Here is a 21,782-nt window from a genome sequence, read left to right as displayed (position 1 = left end):
CTTTAAATACTTTTCAAGTAATAAAGATGAGCTCATCATGTAATAACTTTCATACACATATATTTTTCTTATCATATTACATATAACATATATATTTCTATGATAAATCATCTTAAGTTCAGATTAGCCATAACAAAACTTTTCCCTTTGAATTTTTGAAATATCGATGGATACACATGTAGTACACTTGAAGTGTACAGTATTGTAAACCGTCAACTCATATTCAAGGGTAGCTAATTAGGGCACATGATTAGGAAGCACTCTTTCGAGCCATATAACAGGATGCTCATGTGATCCATGTAACAGGAAGCTTATCTAGGCTATAATAGGAAATTCATAAGAGTTTAGAATAAGAATGAAACAGCCCGATTTTGCAGTTAGTCAGAACAGTGGTTTCGAAAACCACTATTTCAAAGTTGGAGAAATTATTTTATTATTATTTTATGTGTTATGGCATGATTATATGAACGGATGAAAATTTTGGTGAGATAATTTTAGCGATTTCATGCTTAATTGCGAAAAAGGACTAAATCCCATAAAGGGCAAAGGTTTTGTTTTACTACCCAACTATGTTAAACAGCTAGAGAACCAAAATTAAGGCTTTTAAAGGGCAATTAGGCTCTTTTAAATAGAGGTGGCCGGCCATAGGGGACAAGATTGGTCAAAATGTCAAAGTTAGGTGACATTTGGTGACTGAATTGATTAAAATAAAACAAAAGAAAAAAGGTTATCATCTTCCTCACCTCTCCACCGAAATTTTCAGCCATTCTAGGGGTTTTAGAAGCTTAAGATTCACAACTTCTCACCCTTGCAAGTAAGTGACTTAGATGGTTTTTATTGATGATTTTTGCATTTTTAGGACCCTTGTAGCATGAGCTAGCTAATGAGGGGACTATATTCAAGATGGTTAAAAGTATAGGGTTTTTCCATGAAAGTATTCATGTTGTTTTCTAAAATTTTATGGAAGAAAATGAATCATAGTTGTGAAATAAACAACTTTTGTGAAGTAGTTTTTATGGAAACCCTAACTAAGGATCATTTTGCATAAGCAATGAAATAGGTGATAAATGTGTGAAATAATGATATTTTTGACATGCTATAGTTATAAAATAAATTCAGTTAGGCTTGGCTAATAAGGAAATTCGATAAAAATTGACTTTCGGGCCTAAGGGTATAATCATAATTTTTGCAGTTTAAGGGCAAAACAGTCATTTTACCAAAGTATGAGTCTCAAGTTGAATTGAATGATTTGTGTATTAAATAAGCTAAAATTTGACATTTTAGATCAAGAGAAACGTGATTTGGGTCTTGATCGAGGGAAGAACAAAGTTTACGATGATTAGATTCGTTCCCATCATTTTGTGCCGACGTAAGTACATATGTAAATAATATGTCATTGTAGCTTATTTTTAAACGTTTTATCGTTATCATGTACTATAATCTTACTTGTTACCATAGAAGTATAAATATTGTGATATAAGAGTAATCTACGTGATGAATAAGTACGACGACATCAGGTTAAATATGAAATCTCGTAAAACCTCAGAAATAGTATAGGATACTAAAGGTATGTCATGAGGAACTATATGGTCTGAACTCATGAGTTATGTCTGAGTTCATGAGATAAATGTTATATGTAATGTGGGTCCGAGTACTGACCTTGAGTGCAGACCCGTGAATAGCTCAATGAGGTGGCATTACATGATAGAGTTATGGGATCCGGGTACTGACATGGGAAAACGACACGTGAGTAACTCAAAACGCGAGCATTACAAAGTACGAGGTAGCTCTGACTACTCATATGACACTTAAATGTAAACTTTTCGTGTATCCATTAGTATTTCTAGTGTTCAACGGGTAGTTTGAAGAACGAGTTGGGAAAATTTCAATGAGGAATGTTATTAGAAAGGATGAAATTGAGATATTTTATGGATGATTATAGATATGAATACTAAACCCATGAACAAGACCCTAGTGTGTGATGAAATGTAGTAAGTATGCATAAAAGAAGTGAAGAGTAAGATAGTGAGCTTAAAATGATTTGATGAGTGTTTTTTTTTAATTACACTTATTTGTATATATGTACTTACTAGCATCCCATGCTTACCCTATTTCCTCTCCATTTTCTTATAGTGCTGCCAAAGTAGCTTGTAGATCATCGCTGACGTCGGGGAAGCCAGCTACACTATCCTTGAAGCACTTGGTACAACTAGTTTTATCATTTTGATTATGGCATGTATAGGAACTTTTGATTTTATTTTGGTTTCACATTGTTTTGGGGTCAAATGTGTTGGCTTGTTTTAATATTTGACTTCTTTTGTATAAGGCCACGAAAATGGCTAATTTAGAAGTCATTATAAGAATGCAAGATAGTCTTTCATGGATGTGAAATTGTTGGCATGGTTGAATATATAAAATGTATATAGGCCTTAGCTATGGTTGTTGGTTGATAAATCATATTAAGTTAGACTTTGATATGTTAGTTAGTAGTAAATTTTGTTTCAGGGTGGCATAGGGCTTGGTAAATATCCTTATATTGTCCACATGGGTAGACACATGTGCGCGTGTCTAGGCCGTGTGTGACACACGGTCAACCCCATGGGCGTGTTACATGGCCGTGTGTTCCCTACACATAAAATTTTCAAGTCAATATGCATGGTAGTAAGCATACAGACAGAGACACGACCGTGTGTCTCAGCCGTGTGAAGGGCACGACCTAGTACACGAGTGTGTGCCTTGGCCATGTGACCCTTAAGGGCTGCTGACATCAGAAACAGAATGTCAAGGTTTTTAGACAGGCTAGGACACGGGTGTGTCATAGCCGTGTGAAGGACATAGGCAATAGACACGGGCGTGTGTCAGGCCGTGTGAAAACCCTTGTAGGTTCGAATTTAGAATTTAATTCACACGGGTATGGGACATGGACGTGTCCCTAGATGCTTAGGCCTTGTGTGTCACACAGGCCATTAGCACGGCCATGTTATAATGACCACACGAGCATGTTGCCTTTCCACATGGGCATGTGCCCTGTTTCATGAGTTATTTTTCTAAAGTTAGCTAAAGGACCCGAGTTGGTCCCGAATGGTTTCCAATGGATGTTTAGAGCCTCGTAGGCTCATATCAAGGAGTTCAGACAAAGTTCAAAAATTTTTTAAATTTGATCAAGCCTTGATGATTTGAAAACATTGGAAATGCATGTGTTTAAGTTTAGTAACGCCTTATATTCTGTCCCGGCATAGGGCACAGGTGTGGGGTGTTACAAGGAAGCTCATTGAGCTTAACAGGTAACTCGGAAGAGCAATTATCAGGGAGCTCTGGATAGCCATATAACAGGATGTTCAGGCGAGCCATATCAAGAAGCTTAAGAAGAACCTATAACAAGACGCTCATAAAGAGCTGTGTTTGTGTCCGCAATATATGCAGGATCGCAACCGATCATATAACAGGATGCTCACAAAGAGCTGCGGTAGTCCGCAACACATTCAGGGTCACTACCGATCAGGATGCTCGCAGGAACCATGTAATAGGAAGCTCGAGAGGGCTTATAATAGAATGCTCATAAAAGCTATGCTGAGTTCGCAACAGATGCAAAACCACAACCAATTGGGAAATCCTGTATTCATCGAATTCCATCTATTCCAAACGGGATTTATACTTATTGAGCAATATCAAGCATGTAATTAATTTTATACATTAAATATTTATACAATTCACACATATTCAACATTCAATTCCAAACATATTAATATACATAATCTAGTTACACGAACTTATCTCAATAAGCGTTTGTATACAAGGATTTACTAATCCGATACTTTTTTGTTTTCCTCGATCCAACTCCGTACTAGATCTATCCGGATCTATATAAATGAATTTAATGTCAATTTAATCCATTTCATACTCAATTTAATTCAATTCACACCCTAAGCAAAATTACCATTTTGCCCCTATACTTTCCATAAATGACGATTTTGTCCCTAGGCTCGGAAAATGAAATTCATACAATTTAATCCTTATTCCAAGCCTAACTGATTTTTACATATAACATTTATAGCACATATATTTCATAAAAATCAGAATTTTTTCATGAATTTTACATCTTTACAATTTAGTCCCTAAATCACAATTTCATGAAAATTCACTTTACAAAAGTTGTTTAACTATCAACAACCTTTCATTTTCTACCATAAATTTCAAAATTTCAGCATATTCATCCATGGAAAAATTTTAATACTAAAATTACTTTACAAATTAATTCCCAAAATAGCTAGATTAGGTTATTCCGATCTCAAAAATATAAAAATTACTAAAAACTGGGACGAGATTACTTACTCAATTATGCTTGCTTGAATTTCTTTCTCTTTCCTAGGGTTTCTATAGAATTTGGGGAAGAAGATGATATAAAATGATAATATTTGATATTTATTTATTTATCATCTTTTATTTATTTCAATTTCCAATTTAGACCTTTTCTTTTCTAATTTTCCATGGATGAATCACCAAAAATATCTAGTAACTTTTCTTAATGGTCTAATTACCATATAAGGACCTCCAATTTTAAATTCCATAGCTATTTGATACTTATAGCTACTAGAACTAAACTTTTACATTTCATGCAATTTGGTCCTTTCTATAATTAAACACAAAATCAGTAAAATTTTCTTATCGAAATTTTCATATGTCTTTCCTATTATAATATAGACCATGCAATAATATTAAAATAAATTTTCTTTCCAACTCGGGTTTGTGGTCCTGAAACCAATGTTCCGATTTCATTGAAAACGGGCTGTTACAAGGGTTGTTACAAAGGATGGCAACTACCCTATTCAAAGTATTATTTCTTCTACTGATTTTTGTGTTTTAGGGTAATAAAAATGTTCAAACTGATCATTGGAAGAATTCGATTGAATGTATGTTTTATTCTTCCTTTGTACTATGATTTGATGAATGTTTGATTACTTTAATTTTATTTTTCAGACTTGTAATAGGATTCTAACAATAAGTTGTGTTACCACACCTTTAAAGATCTTATTAAGGCATAAATCTATTTGTCATAGGTGGAGTAATTGGCCTTCCCTCTTGCATTAAAATGCCTCCAACACCAACATTGAAGCATTGCATTTTACCTTAGAAGTGTTATTAAAATATGGAAGTTTAAGAATAGGCCCACCACAATACTTATCTTTCAAATTTTAAAAGGCCTTCTCTTGTTTGTTGTCCTACTTAAATCCTATATTCTTTTTTACGATTTTGATTTGTAGGGCAATAAGTGTGGAGAAATATTTCACAAAATGTTTATACAAATTAGCAAGTCTATAGTCAAAATTTGATTTAGGAGTAGACCATACTTGAATGATTCTCACCTTTTCTTTATCAAATTCAATCCCTTTTGCACTAAATATAAATCTTAGAAAGATCAACTTGTCTATGAAAAAGTATGCTTCTTAATGTTAGAATAAAAGTTGTTCCTAACAAAAAAAATTCAAAACTAATCTAACATTCTTAACATGGTCATTAATTATGCACTATAGATTAAAATTTCATGAAAGTAAACAACAACAAATTTTCCTAAATATTGTCTCAAAATGTGATTCATCACTCTCATGAAAACACTAGGTGCATTAGTTAAACCAAAAGGCATTACCAACCACTCATGAAGTCTATATTTGTTTTAAAATGCTTGTTCTATTTATCATCACCTTTCATTAGAATTTGATGATAACTCCTTTTGAGATAAATTTTAATTAATATGGATGCACCATGTGATTTATCAAACATATCGTCAAGTCTAGGAATTGGATGCTTATATTTAATGGTAACACTATTAATAACTCTACAATCAACATACATTCTAAAACTACCAACTTTAGGCACTAAAATTATTGAAACCATGCAAAGACTAAAGGATTCTTGAACATGTCCCTTTTTTTACAATTCTTGCACTTACATTTGCAGCTCCATATATTTAGGATTACTCTGATAAGCTAGTCAATTAAAAATTATAAAACTCGACATAAAGTTGGTTTAATACTCAATGCCTAAAAAAATTGGTAAACTTGTAGGCATCTCATTTGGAAAACATCTTCAAATTTGTACAAACGAGAAATAAACATAGTAGGCAATTCTTATCAAGGTTGGATGAACATAGTAGGCAAATTTTGTCAAGGTTAAACCAACCTAATGTTGAACTTGAATCAACCAAGAAACTACTGCCAAGAGTCCCAAGGGACCCACTGCATCAGTGATGCACAAAATGCCAAGTCTTAGATAGTCTATCCTTTTCATCATCATCTCGGATTCCAATTTTAAAAACACTGTCACTATACTTTATCATGATAAGGCCCTTTGAGAATAGTGCCCAATAGATCTATTGGGTGGTACCCTTACCTTATAAAATCTCATATATATACACTAGAAAATAACTAGAGATTGAAAATTAAAAACTAAAAACTAAAACTGCAATTGCTTTCAGAAAAAGGTTGAATGGACAAAACAAAAATCCACAAAAGTGTAGAGAAAAATCATGATAATGTCGACTAAGAATAAGAAAAATTAAAATAGAAGGTGTGACTAGAGACAATACCAAAATTGACCCCACTTTTGATAAAAGAAAATTTGATTTAAAAAAGTTAAATAACTAAAATATTATAAGAACAATTTTGTTATTGAAGTTGGAGAAGGTTTTATTTATTTTTAATAAATCCCTTCTTGTAATAAAACTTTGCAAAGCCCGTCTCCATGTGTTAGATGATTTGGATGGTAGGTTTTTCTGTAAAAATAATTTTCAAGAAAATAACTTTTTAATATTTTATATGAAAATAAAGGTTTTAAAAAATATAACGCTAAGTGGATTAAAAATAGTAGGGTATAAATATAAATAAGAAATACAAAGTTGCGTTGATGAAAAATGAATAAAATAAGAAATAAATACAAGTTGACAAAAGGAAAGGGATATGCTGAATGATGTAAATAGGTAAAGTTGACGGGGTCAATGAGCAAACATTAGAAAGAAAAGAGAAACAATCGGCAATGGATCTTCCTTCTCTTTTCTCTGAAATTGACTTTCATTCCTACGGATAATCGCTTTGGCTTTCGATTGGTTTCGGCCTCTTTAGTCAAAACGCAAAGGACGCCAAAGCGCAACCACATTCCTCCCCTTCCCTTCCCTTCCCTTCCCTTCTTTCCTCGAAAAACCCTAACCGGCCCCACCATTTTTCATTTTTTTCCAATTTAAGAGAAAACTAAAAAAAAATATTCAGAAACAAAGTCAACCGGAGATAATTGAAAAGGAGATTTCGATTTTTCCTTCTTAGGACTGTTTTGGTTATTGGGTTTTTTGGAGAGATGTCGTCAGAGATCGAGGTTGTTGAAGACGTTCAACCCTTGAAGCAATTGGATGGCGTTCTGGCGAATGGAAATGGATATTATGGGGGAGGGAACAATGGGGTTGTTGGTGGTTTCGTTGATGATGAGAGCTTGAGGAATGATGTCTACACGGTTGCTGCTTATGGGGATTTGGAGAAGCTCCAAAGGTTGGTTGAGTACGAGGGTCGCTCTCTTTCCGAGCCTGATGGCCTTGGTTACTATGCCCTCCAATGGGCTGCTTTGAATAATAGAACAGCTGCTGCTCAGTACATCATCGAGGTCTTTTATCCTTCTTTTTATGGTTGTTTTGATGGATTTTCTGAATTGCCTTTTATTGTCAGAGTTTGGAGTTGATTGTATTTATTAGTCAACTGGGTTTATGGATTCCGTATCTTTAAAAAGTTTGCTTGATCAGGCTTTTAATGGGTTTACTGAAATGGTTTTTGGGAATCCATGCTTTTGAGCTGTTTCATGTTGGTATTGAAGTTTTCATTGGATTAAATTCGGTTGAAGTGACTGGTTTTTGGGTTTTCTTTATTTGCTAGCATGGTGGAGATATACATGCTGCAGATCACAATGGGCAGACAGCCTTGCATTGGAGTGCAGTCCGAGGTGCGATAAAAGTTGCTGATATTTTACTCCAAGAGGGTGCTCGGGTGCATGCTGCTGACATCTATGGCTACCAGGTGAAATTATATGGTTCTTCTCAAATGGATTTGGGAATGTGATCAGTGATGTAAATAAATGTCTAAACAGTGCTAGCTGTTTTAGACATTCTTCTCTGCTTGAAGTTGGTTTTATACCAGCATAAGCATCATTTATATGTGTTTTAGGAGCAGTAGAACTCAGCAGTATATGGTTTTCATTACATCATATTGATCTTTTGAGGCTTAAAGAATATATATTTTTGCTATGCATTTTAGTCAAGACTGTTGCTGCAGATGATATTTGTTCCCTTTCTCTCCTAGTTTAGGACCTCAAAAAATGTTGAAGTGCTATGCATTCTTGTTTACTCTGGCTTGCTAACCTATTAAATCCCCCTTATATTTCCTCTCTAATATTTCTCCTTTTAGTATCGTCTCTATCATATTCTAATTTATGCAGCTGTTCTTTACTGCTGTTGGTGATACACTTTCTTTTCCCTTTTCTTGTAATTGTGTTTTTTTTTTTCTTGGTCTTGAAGTTTATAACGCAAGTGTGGGCTTATGCTTCTTAAGTTGATGCACAAACTTATGCTTTCATTTTTTCTGTTTACAATTTGATTGTGGGATGATAACGTTATACATGTACTTATTGCTTTCACTCCAACCTCCAGATGGATGCACGTTTATTTAATGTAATTTGATGCAGGTAACACATGTTGCCACCCAGTATGGTCAGACTGCTTTCCTGTATCATATTGTTTCAAAATGGAATGCTGACCCTGATATTCCAGATTATAGTGGGCGAAGTCCTTTGCACTGGTAAGAGGAAGTTCATTTACCTTGCTCTTTATTCACTTGAATGGTCCAAGATATGTCTGCATAATGTGAAGTCAGATCTGTTATATTTATTTCTTTGCACTGCTTAAGTATTGTAACTATTTTGTTCATTTCTTTCCTACAAATTGCTTGATTGCATAATGCAGTTTTACAAGAATCAGATCTGTTATATTTATTCTAACTTCCTTGCAATATGCATAATTCTAGGGCCGCTTATAAAGGTTTTGCCGATTGCATACGTCTTCTTTTATTTCTAGATGCAGATAGAGGGCGTCAGGACAAAGAGGGTAATTTTCTTATCCTTAGGTTTAAAGTGCCATTTCTATGTAATTTCATCTGTTAATCTAGTATAGACAATATGTACCTGTGAAATATTTAATTGCATGCATAATTTTGCTTGACTAACCATGCTTCATCTTTTAATCAGGTTGCACTCCTCTCCATTGGGCAGCTATTAAGGGTAATCTAGAAGCTTGCACTGTCTTAGTACAAGCTGGCAAGAAGGAGGACTTGATGATCACTGATAATTCTGGCCTTACACCTGCACAGCTTGCTTCTGAAAAAAATCACAGACAAGTTGCTTTTTTCCTTGTAGGTTCCATAGCATCTAGCTTGGTTAATGATTGTTCTTTTGGCAACAGTTTAATATATATATATATATTTGTTTTTGTCTTCAATCTTACACAATTCAAGCCCTTTGTTGCTAATTATAACTGCATGCCTTGGGCTAAATGAAAGATGTTTCTTGCTTCCTCTTCTGCCCTGCGTTAAGATTGTTAACGACTGATAAGAATACAATTAAAAAGTACTTGAATTCAAACATTACATAAAAGGTTAAAAATGTTTTTTAATTTCTTTTGCAAATCAAGCTACTTTTCCCTATGCTTAGGCTGCATTCAGGTCTTTGAACCAGGGGGCTTTCAAATAACTGGCTTTTGTTGTTGGATATCCCAAATCTTTCCTTGTATAGGTTTAGCAGGTTTTCTGGATTTGTGATGTTACCATGAGAAATATTTAGGGTAGTATAATAGATTTTTGCTTGTCTTGTTAGAGACTCCTAAGAAGCTGTAGAAATTTTCATAAGTGGCATTTTGTCTCCTAGCTTTATTCTCTTTTAATTGTTAAGATGCTGTAATGTTGTAATTAAAAACTCAGCTGAGTTATATCCCCACCTATTTATATTTCTTATACACCCGTTTCTGCAGGGAAATGCTAGAAGGTTGCTTGAAAAGAGATGTGATGGGAACAGCCGTCTTGGACGCCTTTCTAAATTAAGCCTTGCACCAGTTCTTTTGTTTATTATCTTGGTAATGCTGGTGACCTATACTCAATCTGTCATAACGGGTGTGTTTCTTGATCACTTCTTGAAAGTTAATTGTGCCATACCATCAAGAAGTACCTATACTTGTCTCTTTATTACCAATTTATTTGTGGCTTTGGACATACGTTGCAGCATCAAATCTGCCAAAGTTGACAGCTGGTTTTGGCCTTCTGGCATGGATGAGTGTTTTCCTAGCATCTGCCGGTTTGGTTATGTTTTATAGGTGTAGCAGGTACAGTCTTTGACGTGGATTTATTATTATTCTTATTATTTTTCTGAAAGTTTTTTTTTCGGTGGCACCGATTTCATTTGTTTTGGACACTGCCTAGCTGTGTGTTTATTAGTTTGTTAGCCTCATTTTTTCCCTTTGGGAAAATTTCAGAGTATTGCAGCTGTCAAAAATTGTTTTTGGAATCATTGTATGGCTGGAGATGTAATAAGGGGATTCTCTGTAACATTTGTTTAGTTCCCTTTCCAGTTTGCAGAAACAATTTAAGGACAGAAATATGATATTTGATACCTTTTGATTGTTTTTTCATGCGATGGTTTCAACTATCTAGCAAATAGATCGTTGATGTTTCCTCATGTTTATTTATGTTAGAAGGTGGGGAATCTTCTTTTGAAGGGATTGAAAAGGGATGGTTTACAGTGGTAGTAAATTATTATTTTATTCTTCAGAAAGATCCTATTGACATGTTCTCAAACATTTACAATGACAGTGCCTATGATCTGTAAGATAATACATTATCAAAATTGAAGTACATTTTATCATTCATTTTTTGTGTTTCCAGTTTAATTTGGGTATTCCATTCTATATGAGAAGCAGGCTGAGTGATATCATGCCTAGTGCTCTAAGCAGGATCTCTACATCTCTTGCATTTATTTGCCAGTAATTAGATTTCTTGAAGAGTACTTATTTATTTCCTTCTTAAATTTCTTTGCAGCAAGGACCCAGGTTATATCAAGATGAATGCCCTTGATCCTCAAAATATGAAAGACAGTGTGCGTTGTTTTAATGTATAAAGCCTAAATGGTTTTTGTTTGATTTGTCAATCTTTAGTCTTCCTGAAATATTGTTGTTGTCGGTCCTATGTATTTGGTTCCTTTCTATCGCTGTATGTATATTTCCTTTTAAATGATTGATGTAGTTTCTCACCATACAGCATATCTATCCTGTATCTTCTGCCAGGAACCCTTATTGAAGATTGAAATAAATAATCCTATTTTGCTAGCAGGCAATTGGTCTCAGCTTTGTGCAACATGCAAGGTGCTCACCTAATCTAGCTGATATTGCCTGTATGTGACTCATTTTATTATTTGTTTATTCTGACTGTTTTGCCATTTTATTTTGTAACATCAGATTGTCAGGCCCCTTCGTGCAAAACACTGCTCCACTTGTGACCGTTGTGTTGAACAATTTGACCATCACTGCCCTTGGGTATCAAATTGTATTGGCAAGGTGCTTTGTTACTGATGAGTCAGATACTTTTTTTCCCCTTATCATTTTAATGTTTCATCAGCTTGTACTTCAATTATACAATCAACTTAAAGCACTTCAGTGCTTTTGTACATGACTTTGCTTTTGAAAATATAGACAAGGTTAAAATATGCCATAGGTCCCTGTACTCTTCACAAATTTATAATTTAGTCCCTGTACTTCTATTTCCGAGAATTTAATCTCTCTACTTTTTAGATTTCAAAATTCAAGTCAAATTGTTAACTCTGTTAAATTAATTGGTATGACTTTTGAAATAAAATAAAAAATACTTGGTAGCAATGTAACTAAGAAAATGATGTAATGAATTTGAATTTAACAAAATAATTTTAATAGTGTTAATCTGAAAAGTAGAGGACTAAATTTCCTAGAACTAGAAGTACAGGAGCTTAATTTCAAATTTATGAAGAGTGTAGGGACTTATAGACAAATGTGGCTATGTGCCATTGCTTGTTGGTTATTATATTAAATGGCCAATTTCCTTTGTGGAAAGAAAAAATTTGAATTATTTGATTGAGTAGGTATGGTATCTGTTGATTAACCAATTATGAATCTTGTGATGCAGAGAAATAAATGGGATTTTTTCCTTTTCCTTGTTTTAGAAGTTTCAGCAATGTTGAGTACTGGTGCAGTAGCTATTACAAGTATGTGGTTTAATCAATTCCAAGTTCAAACTACATTCCATAGTTAGCAATTTTTTTCCACCCTGAATGTCCTACAAATGCGTTCTTGTGATTTACAGGAATCGTTACAGATCCACTGGCTCCATCTTCATTTTTTCCATGGATTAACAATGCTTTTACTCATCACATTGGTGCTATAACATTTTTGATTGTGGATTTTTTCCTCTTCTTTGGTGTGGCAGCTTTAACTGTTGTACAGGCTTCTCAGGTATGATTTTAGATTTTGTGACATTTAGTTGTATTCGGTTCTTTTTGGAGTTAGCTTTTATGGTTCTGACCCGAGTCCCGGGTGATAACAGAAAATTTGTGCTTCAGTAGTACACTTACTCTCTTGGTTAGTTATGCACCGTTGAGTTTTGGGGGTAAATTTGCCGTACTAAACTAGATTAGGGCTGGTGACATCTAGTGATGGCAAGGGGGCAGGGGAGGTTGGATTTTTGCTCGCTGTGACCCCGACGTAAAAAAAGTAGCTCACCCCGAAATTTTATAGAAAACCCGACCCATTCTGCCCCAAGTTTTATTTCAGTTTATCTTCAAAGCATTTAGTTTATATTAGAGCTTGTCTCAACTAAGCAAACACCATTTCCAAAGCAAATCCCAATCGGCTTGCTTCATAAAATTTCATTCCAAATTCAGAATCCCAGTTGACCCTCTTATATATTAAAAGTATACGTATATTAGTTTACCATAAATTTTTGAGTTGATATTGCGGCAGATTTTGCCAACAAAACTTGCTTGCTTGCAAACATATGTAATATATGTATTTTAGTTTCTCATAATTTGAGCTTTTGTCAAGAACATTAAAGCCAGCACAGGATTAGGAGATGAGACTGCTTGAACAAAACTGGAGACTGCAATAACTTAGGGATTTAACCTAACTTTATATATATGGAGGGGTAATTTTGCAAATATCTCAGGGTGGGTTTACCTCAAACCCGATCCTGACCTGACTCCACCTATCTTTTATAATTAAACCGACCTGACTCAAACCTGATTTAAAAAAAATAAAAAGAAAAGAAAAGATCTGACCCTAAAGGATCAGGTTGGGTCGGAACCCATCGGTTTCGGGTTTTCTTTTTTGCCATCCCTAACATCTTAAATGCAAGGTTAAGCTGCTTCATCATATATCAGATTGAGTGAATGCATCCTTGCTTGCATTACTTGTGTGTATTGTTTAAAATGGTTTACTTTCTCCATATATCATCACTGTAAATGATAGTTACAATTAAGGCTCCTTTACCCAATGTAAAATCTCAAGCAACCGACTGCAATCAAGGTATATCTTTGTTCATGTGATATTTTTCTTGGCACACCATTTTTTGGGACTTAATCCGGACTTTTGTCAATACACATGCATTGAACAGCTTTTTATGCATGCTTTTATGGTTCTCACATCACCACAAGCTTCTCTTTTGGGGCATAATTATTTATTTTGTTTGTACCACCTGGAACGGTGCTTCTGTTTTGGTTCCTAGACGTATATATAACTCATTTTCATGGAACATGAGTGATTTTGAAAACTAGAGAATACCTGTTTTTTTGGTTGAATACTCATCTTTGTTTTTCTTTTTACAGATAGCCCGCAATATAACAACAAATGAAATGGCCAATGTGATGCGCTATAGCTACCTCAGGAGTGCTACTGGGCGATTTAGAAACCCATATGATCACGGTTGCCGTAAGAACTGCTCAGATTTCCTGATCAATGGCTACAATGAAGATGTGCAAATTAGTGAAGAACTAGCACATTTTGAAGGAATTGGGATGGTACAAATGGGGAGGGATTTGAACTTGGAAAATGGTGATTTGCAAACTGCGGCAAACAGAAATGGCCATATTGCTATAAATGTGAATTCTAGTGATGCCAATGCACATCATCATGGCCATGGCCACAGCCATGGCCACGGTCGTGGCCATGTTCATTCTTCCCAGTGTAACCATAGTAAGCCAAGCAAGCCAAAAAATGAGAGCGTGCCATTGGGGTTGGGAATTGGACTTGGACATGGACGTAGTAATGGCCGTTCAGTGGCGACATCATGATGTTCTTCATATATTTATCCAGTACAAGTACACACTGACATGCATTGTATTATAAGTATACATTCTTAAGAGCTCAGCTATTTTTTATCGAGTGGCTGCTCCTTTAATTATTATTTAATTAATTGATTTTTGTTTCTTTCCTATTTGTATGTTGTTTTTAGCATTTGTTATGCTTGAAGAGGGAAGTTTGTAATTGACTGGGGGATTAAATAAAGGCAAGATTTTCCAAATGGCCGGCAATTGGTAGGAAAAGATACTGCTTTGCATTGCCATCGATATATAAAAATAATGGGATTTTTTTATCTAAATACTACAAAAATAATTAGAAAATACCAATATGATATGTGAATATTATTATTTACGAAAATGATATGTTGAGGTGGTGGATAGGCAGCACCATTATTATCGTTGACACCAATCATTTGACTGTTATTAAGAGTAAAAATATATATATTTAAAGGGCGGAGAATAATACTAGGGCGGCGCCGATATTGAACGTTTATGGGGTTAAATATGGATTTTATACAGGTTTAGGGGCAATTATTTTTTTAATAGGGTGGAGGTGGCTTTGTAGGCGACACCAATAGGACTGGTTGCTTTTTCTTCAAGCGGCATTGGTGGAGGACTGCGGCAGGCGGCACCGCTGGTCGAAGTGATCGGACAGTCATGGGAATAATTTTTCCTGACCACCGATCAGGCACCTGATTTCGGGCCTCTTTTTTTAGGCTTAAAATTGCCCCATATAAGGCATGGGTGAAAGAAAAAAAAGAAAGAAGAGAGGAGGAGAAAAGAAGAGGGGTGTTTGAAGGAGGCAGCAGCAGCAAAGGGGTTCGAAAGTTTTTTTTTATCATTTATTTGTTTTGGTTTTGGTTTTTTTTTTTTTTTTTGTGTTAAAACTAAAACTAATATCAATGTTTATATTTTCTGTTTTAAGGTATTAGGAGGCAGGCAGCAACCATTTTAGGGGTAAAAGTTTAATTTTAATTAATTTGTTTGCAACTATTAATTTCTTTCTTTGTTTTTTTTATTCTAACATATTGTTTTATTCTATGATTCTGGAAGGAAAGGGGACCGCAATAGATTAATATTTAAAGGTACATTACATTTATAATTTTTTTTGTGATTACGTTATTATTTAATTGTTTTGTAATCCTTATTGTCTATCTGGATTTATTAGTTGTGTTATATGTTGTTACGTTAGTGTACATTTTATTTTTTGTATTTGTTCAACATTATTATTTTGTAGTTATTATTTATTTCTTTGTTTGCATTAGAAGAGAAGAAACTCTGTGGTAAAAAAATTCTACCTTAATGATTTAAAAAAATAATACCAAAACAGGTCAGTTTACAAATTAATTATCGGAATCAGTTGTTTGTTACAACATTAAATTTCGAAGAGGCCGTTTGCTACAAATTGGTAGGGTGTTCCATTTTTGTAATTTATTATGTTTTTTGGATTATTAGGGTAAAAAGTTCAAGAAATGGGGTATAGTACTACATTTTTACCTAGGTAATATTAAAAAAATAATTAAATACGGAAATGAGTAACCTTACAAATTAAGTACCGAAATGGGTCGGTTGTTACAAATTGGTACGATTTTTGGTATTTTATTAAGTTTTTTGGATTATTGGGGTAAATAGGTTAAGAAACGGTGTATGGTACAATAATTTTACCTAAATAATATAAAAATAATTAAATACAAAAATGGACAACCTTACAAACTAAGTGCCGAAATGGGTCATTTGTTACAAATTGGTAGGGTGACCCATTTTGGTATTTTATTATGTTTTTTGAATTATTGGGGTAAATAGGTCAAGACACAGTATATGGTACAACAATTTTACTTAAATAATATAAAAAAATATTAAATGGACGACATTACAAATTAAGTATTGAAATGGTTCATTTGTTACAAATTAGTAGGGTGACCCATTTTGGTATATATCTCACACGTAACAAAAATGATAAAAAAACTAAATGAATGTTTGAGCGACTTACATTATATTTAAATATTAGATGGTTTCTAAAATATTATTAATTATTCCAAAAATAAAAATAGTACAAAATTCATTTTCGTTATTTGTATATTTTTATTTGTTCAAAGCGAAGATTAAATTTTTATTTGAAATTACAAATATCGAAATGGCATCTTTGATTACAAAAATAGATCACACATCACATACTATTAATGTGGTGGTACTAAAATTGTTATTTATTATTCACGTGTCCCTTTATAGAGTTCAATGTCATTTTTTTTTTAATTTGGATATATTAACTATTGTGGTAATTTAACATGGTCAAGGTCTGTACTGCGTATTGAGGTGCAGTGTCAACAGTGTAGGCTACCTGTTAGATCCCCATCTTATACTATACTTGGAGGCATCTGGATTCGGATCAGCTACTGTGACACCCCTAATTTGACCCTAGTCGGAAAGTGGTTTCGGGACCACAAAACCGAGTTACAAAAATAATTAATTGTTATATTCTATGCTTATTATTTGTGAATAAGTATGTGTGAAAATTTCATACTTTAATTTTGTCATTTGGATGTGAAATTTAGCTAAAAAGGGCAGATTTGAGAAACTTTAAAAATATGATAGGCAAATGTCCAAGTGATTAAAGTGTTAAACTATTAAAGTTGTGGGTTTGCAGGTCAAAGTACCCAAAATTTGACTAGTGGCCGGCCATGCTATGGGTTAAAAGGTATTATAAACCTTTTATGTTAGTGTTTTATGTTAGGAAAAATAAAATAAGGAGCATGGACAATAAAATAATAATGGTTAGTAGGCTGAAAAAAAAAAGGTTCTCATTTTGTTCTTCTTGACCGAAAAATCAAGAAAAAGAGGGGAGGAAAAGGTTGAAGAGGTTCGGCCATACTTGTATCTAGATTAAGGTATGTTTGATGATGTTCCATGAGATTCATGCATATTTTTAGTTGTTAGCTTGATGCTACCTTAAACCCATGGATTTATTCTCTTGAATTGGTTATGTGGCATGTTCGGTATTGGATAGGAAATGTCAATTTTGATAGCTGAAGATGGAATTGGAATAAGGAGTGCTTGATAGACTTGGAAGATGAAATTGTAAGTGATTATGAGCTTATAATCTTAATTAGGGAAAATTTATGTTTAATATGACTTAATTGCTGAGGATATCATTCGGCCATGGAAATTGAGCATGGAAAAAAAAAAACCTGGTGTGGGATATATGAAGCTGAAAATTTAGTTTGAAGTGTGGTAATTGTGTTAAAGATGAACATTAAACCTTTATGTTTTATGGTCTTGTAAGTTAGGTGTAAAACCAATGGCCTTTTTATGCTTGGCATGGAATTAGTGGTTAAATGAGTTATTGAACCTATTATAATTTGAAAATTTGATGGTTTTATGGAGAAGGGGGCATTCGGAAATAGAGGATAAATTATAATAACCTCACCTTAGTGAATTGAAGTAAAATTTGACTCTTTATAGGATTAAATTACCTATGACCGAATGTGATGAAATTGTCAAGAAATAAATTTGATTAAATGAGATTCGGTTAAGGGTGGGTGTATAGAATAATTGAATGCTAATTTGATTAACTCTCTAATGGTCAAATGTGTTAAACCTTAAAGCATGATTTAGTTTAACCAAGGGAGAACTTGTATATTTGTAGGAAAGCATGTTTGAATGTGTATTGATAATTGATTTTGAAGGTTCGACTTTATGCCTTGATAGTTGGTCTTGAAGTATATGATGTCTTGGTATAAATATATGTGCATTCGGTTACTTTCATAACATGCATTTAAAGTGTCCTTTGGATGCAATTGCTTATGCACTTGAGGGTATATGAGTTAATTTTCTTTATGGCAAATTTGGATAAGAAGCTAACTAATAATATGCTAAGGTATTGATTGGCCAAACCAAAAATTCTGAAAATTTTATGGATGGAAGATATATGAGTCTATATTCAGGGAAAATTAACGGCAATTGATTTGAAGTTTTGTAGCTCCAGTTATAAATAATTTAGTGACTATTGCTTAGGAAAAACAGCTTGTGCTAAATTTGAGACTATGTTGTAAACCTTGATAAAACTATTTGAGTTGCTTATAAGCTATCGATTAAATATTGGTAATCAAAGTACCAAATCCGTATTAAAGTGAAGCTATAAGCCGTAAATGACTAGTATACCTAGTCAAATTTGTTATAAAGAAATTGATGTACAAGATATGTATGTGTAGTGAGGCCAAAATGGCTAACATCAAAGGTGTGTAAGTCATCTGAATGGCCTTTATGGAAATGTGTGCTATCTTTATTTGTATAATGTGGCCGAATGATCAATTGGGAAAAGTGTGTAGTATTAATTATGTGATAAGGCTGAATGGCCAATGTGATGGATGTGAAAGTGTATATATGTGATAAGGCCGAATGGCCAATGTGATGAATGTGAAAGTGTATATATGTGATAAGGCTGAATGGCCAATGTGATGAATGTGAAAGTGTATAAATGTGATAAGTCCCGAAGGGCATTTGTGCCAGTACTATATCCGGGTTAAGATCCCGCAGGCTTTATGCGAGAATATTATCCTGATTTAATGTCCGTAGGCTTCGAGTTCGTACTATATCCGGGTTTTAAAGACCCGAAGGTTAAATGCTGGGATTCAAGTAAGACTTTGACATTGAGTATCCGCAGTAAGTTACCATCAAATAAGTATTATGTATTTAAGATGTTCAGGTACGTATTACTTACTCATTGGTGGATTGATTTCGAAGTGAATTATTAGTATCAAAGAGGTATGCATATGTGATTAATATCATAACTCCAAATATGAGAATGATCTAATTGGTAATGGTATGCTTGTATAATGAAGTGTGTGATGAAATATTCTTATGTATTAATGTATATTCTGCCCAAAGGCCTTATGATTTGAGTATGGGTTGTGTTCAGCTAGATGTGCCAATACAAGATAAGGAATATGTTTGGTTCTTTATGTGCCAAAACGGTAATTTAGTACTTATCATGTGAAATACTTGAAAATATGGAGGTGATTCTGAACAAGTGGATGGGATTATTGAAGGTTGTAAAATTGGTGAAGAATGTGCTTACCATGTGAATCGAACTTCAGTTGACGAAGAATGTGCTTTGGAAATATTCGACCGTCTAGGTTATTATTATTCGAAAGTATATATATGTGATAGCTAAGTAATGCGTTTATTGTTATTATGGTTCGAGATGAAGCTCTGGATTAAATTCATCGAACAGTTGAAATGAATGACCAATGATATTGAATAAAAACACTTTGTGACTTAAAACTCAAGGCTAAAGAAAGGTGAATTAAATTATGTGAAATTTTGGCTAGCTATACTGGGTCAAATGAGATTTTACCTAGACTAAGTATATGTGAAAAACGTCATTGATTCAACAAAATTATTGTTTTGCTTAAAACTTACTAAGCTTACGAAAGCTTACTTTGTTCGTTCATGTTTTGGTCTGTAGGTTGTGGATTCTGACTACCAGCTCGGGGATCGTCAGTACTTCGTCATACTATCTACCATTACGGCAGCTATAAGATTGGATTATCTTATGGCATGTATAGGATAGACAATAAGTAGAATGATACTTTGACCTTCGTGTAGAAGTCATGTGATTAATGTATCTTATGGAACTTACTTGTATAAGTGTTAAATTCGAACTTTGTTTGCGTCTAGCAATTTAGTAAATGAATGATCTTTATTCAAAAAAAGAAAAAGAAAATGCAATGTTCAAAATTTTACGGCCCTGATCGGATTCCTAGTTTTCGGTAACGCCTCGTCCTATTTCTGTGACGGTTATGGTATAGGGGTGTTACAGCTACAATGATCCACATGTTTGATTTGAAGTATGACTTGATATTGACTTTGGTTGAGCAGTAGCGCTCGTAGACCCACACATTTCATTTATCGTGTGGGGAGTGCACCATCACTTTGGAAGATGTTGTACAGCAACCCGGGTTCCCAATTGATGGTAGTGTGGTCATGGGTGTAAGTACAGTGTCCGAACCTGCAACCCTTTGCTATGACTTACTAGGACGTTCACCCGGTGATCGTGGCGAAAAATTTACGAGTTTAAGATTTTCATGGTTGAAGGCGAATTTTAAGTATTTATCGAGTACTGCCACTAAATGGGAGGTGATTTGCGCCACTTGAGCTTATATAATGCATATGATAGGGGCTGTACTCATGCTAAATGTAAACAACAACAAGGTCCACTTAATATACTTGCCCCTATTATTTGATTTATACGTCGTATGTTTGTATAGTGAAGGCTCAGCAGTACTAGCTACAATCTATTGCGAGCTTTGTCAGACGACAAAGCGCCGTGCCGTGGACATAGGTAGGTGCTTAGTATTGTTGTAGTCCTAGGCACTATACAATATGTCATTCTTGGCATCAATTACTCACCAATCATATTCTTCCTAGTCGTGAATAACTGATAAAATTTAACCATTATAACAAGAATTTTGTGTTATTTATGAAAATATGTTTATCAAGTTTACTTTTTTCGTAGATAGAGTTCTTCTCCAAGTATCGGGTGTTCATATACATTTTTGATTTACTGCTAGATGATTGAGACATATGTCGGGGAAGGGGTAATTTATACTAATATTCATTACATGTAATTATTTTATCTGTTTAATTTAACTTGTGATACTATAACAATGTTATTAATTGTGCAGTTCATCTGGATGCCATATTCTTTCCCAGACATTGCAGCTATTATTCTCTTGTTTGCTCACATCCGCTCACACCTGTGGTGCGTTAATGCACCCCTGCTAAATTTCTCTACAGTCGAGTGGTATAATGGGGATTGAGTATTGTGACAGTTTGGGTGCATCCAACATATTCTGAATGTTCCATGGAGTTTGGGGGGCTATACACTTAATTAACAAAAGGGGGAAACAAGAATAGAATTGGGTAGAAAAGCATGATAAATATATTGTATTGTGGAATGACTGGAGGGGGGAGAGACCTCGAATGGATTATGCATTTGATTTGCGACCCTAAGATGAGTACCAAAAGTGGTACATGGCATGTGTGAAACCTTTTTTATTTGGTGGGCGAACGATGCTAGTCCCTCCACACATGCAACGACTAAAGCACCTTTCACACCGCTTGTCACATCCGCCTCCTGCACCCGAATTGTAGCCAGCACCCGAACCCGAGCAATCATAGTCACAATTTTAGGGTAGTTCTTATCATTCAGACTTGGGAGTTAATGATTATTTCCTAAGCTCGTCAGGCTACGCGTATTAGTAGGAAATTCCTGGTTTCAGTTCACATCAGCCGGATCCGAGATCATCGATAATGTTTGAGACCTTCAGCCCATTACCACCTTAGTACTTAATCCCTCTCGGGCAAACCATTGGGAAATACTATTTCTC

The 21,782-nt window shown here is 34.3% G+C and overlaps 1 protein-coding gene across 2 annotated transcripts; it reads left to right on the top strand.

Moving 5' to 3' along the window:
* The first annotated feature begins 6,874 nt into the window (after window positions 1-6,874).
* Window positions 6,875-14,615, top strand: LOC108464204 (protein S-acyltransferase 24-like). 2 transcript variants are annotated; one of them, XM_017764366.2, is made up of 13 exons: window positions 6,875-7,644; window positions 7,911-8,051; window positions 8,716-8,828; window positions 9,054-9,133; window positions 9,274-9,437; window positions 10,052-10,190; window positions 10,300-10,399; window positions 11,112-11,169; window positions 11,357-11,434; window positions 11,528-11,626; window positions 12,228-12,306; window positions 12,405-12,553; window positions 13,921-14,615. In XM_017764366.2, exons 1-13 carry the CDS (start codon window positions 7,345-7,347, stop codon window positions 14,383-14,385), a joined length of 1,965 nt encoding a protein of 654 aa, XP_017619855.1. In that variant the 5' UTR covers window positions 6,875-7,344; the 3' UTR covers window positions 14,386-14,615. The 2 variants fall into 2 exon arrangements, with proteins under 2 accessions (XP_017619855.1, XP_017619854.1); XM_017764365.2 differs by having other exon boundaries at window positions 11,112-11,184.
* The last annotated feature ends 7,167 nt before the right edge of the window (window positions 14,616-21,782 follow it).

The sequence above is a fragment of the Gossypium arboreum genome, chromosome 8, assembly GCF_025698485.1.
Source record: "Gossypium arboreum isolate Shixiya-1 chromosome 8, ASM2569848v2, whole genome shotgun sequence".
Lineage (NCBI taxonomy): Eukaryota > Viridiplantae > Streptophyta > Magnoliopsida > Malvales > Malvaceae > Gossypium > Gossypium arboreum.
This window is presented reverse-complemented; position numbering and strand designations above follow the sequence as displayed.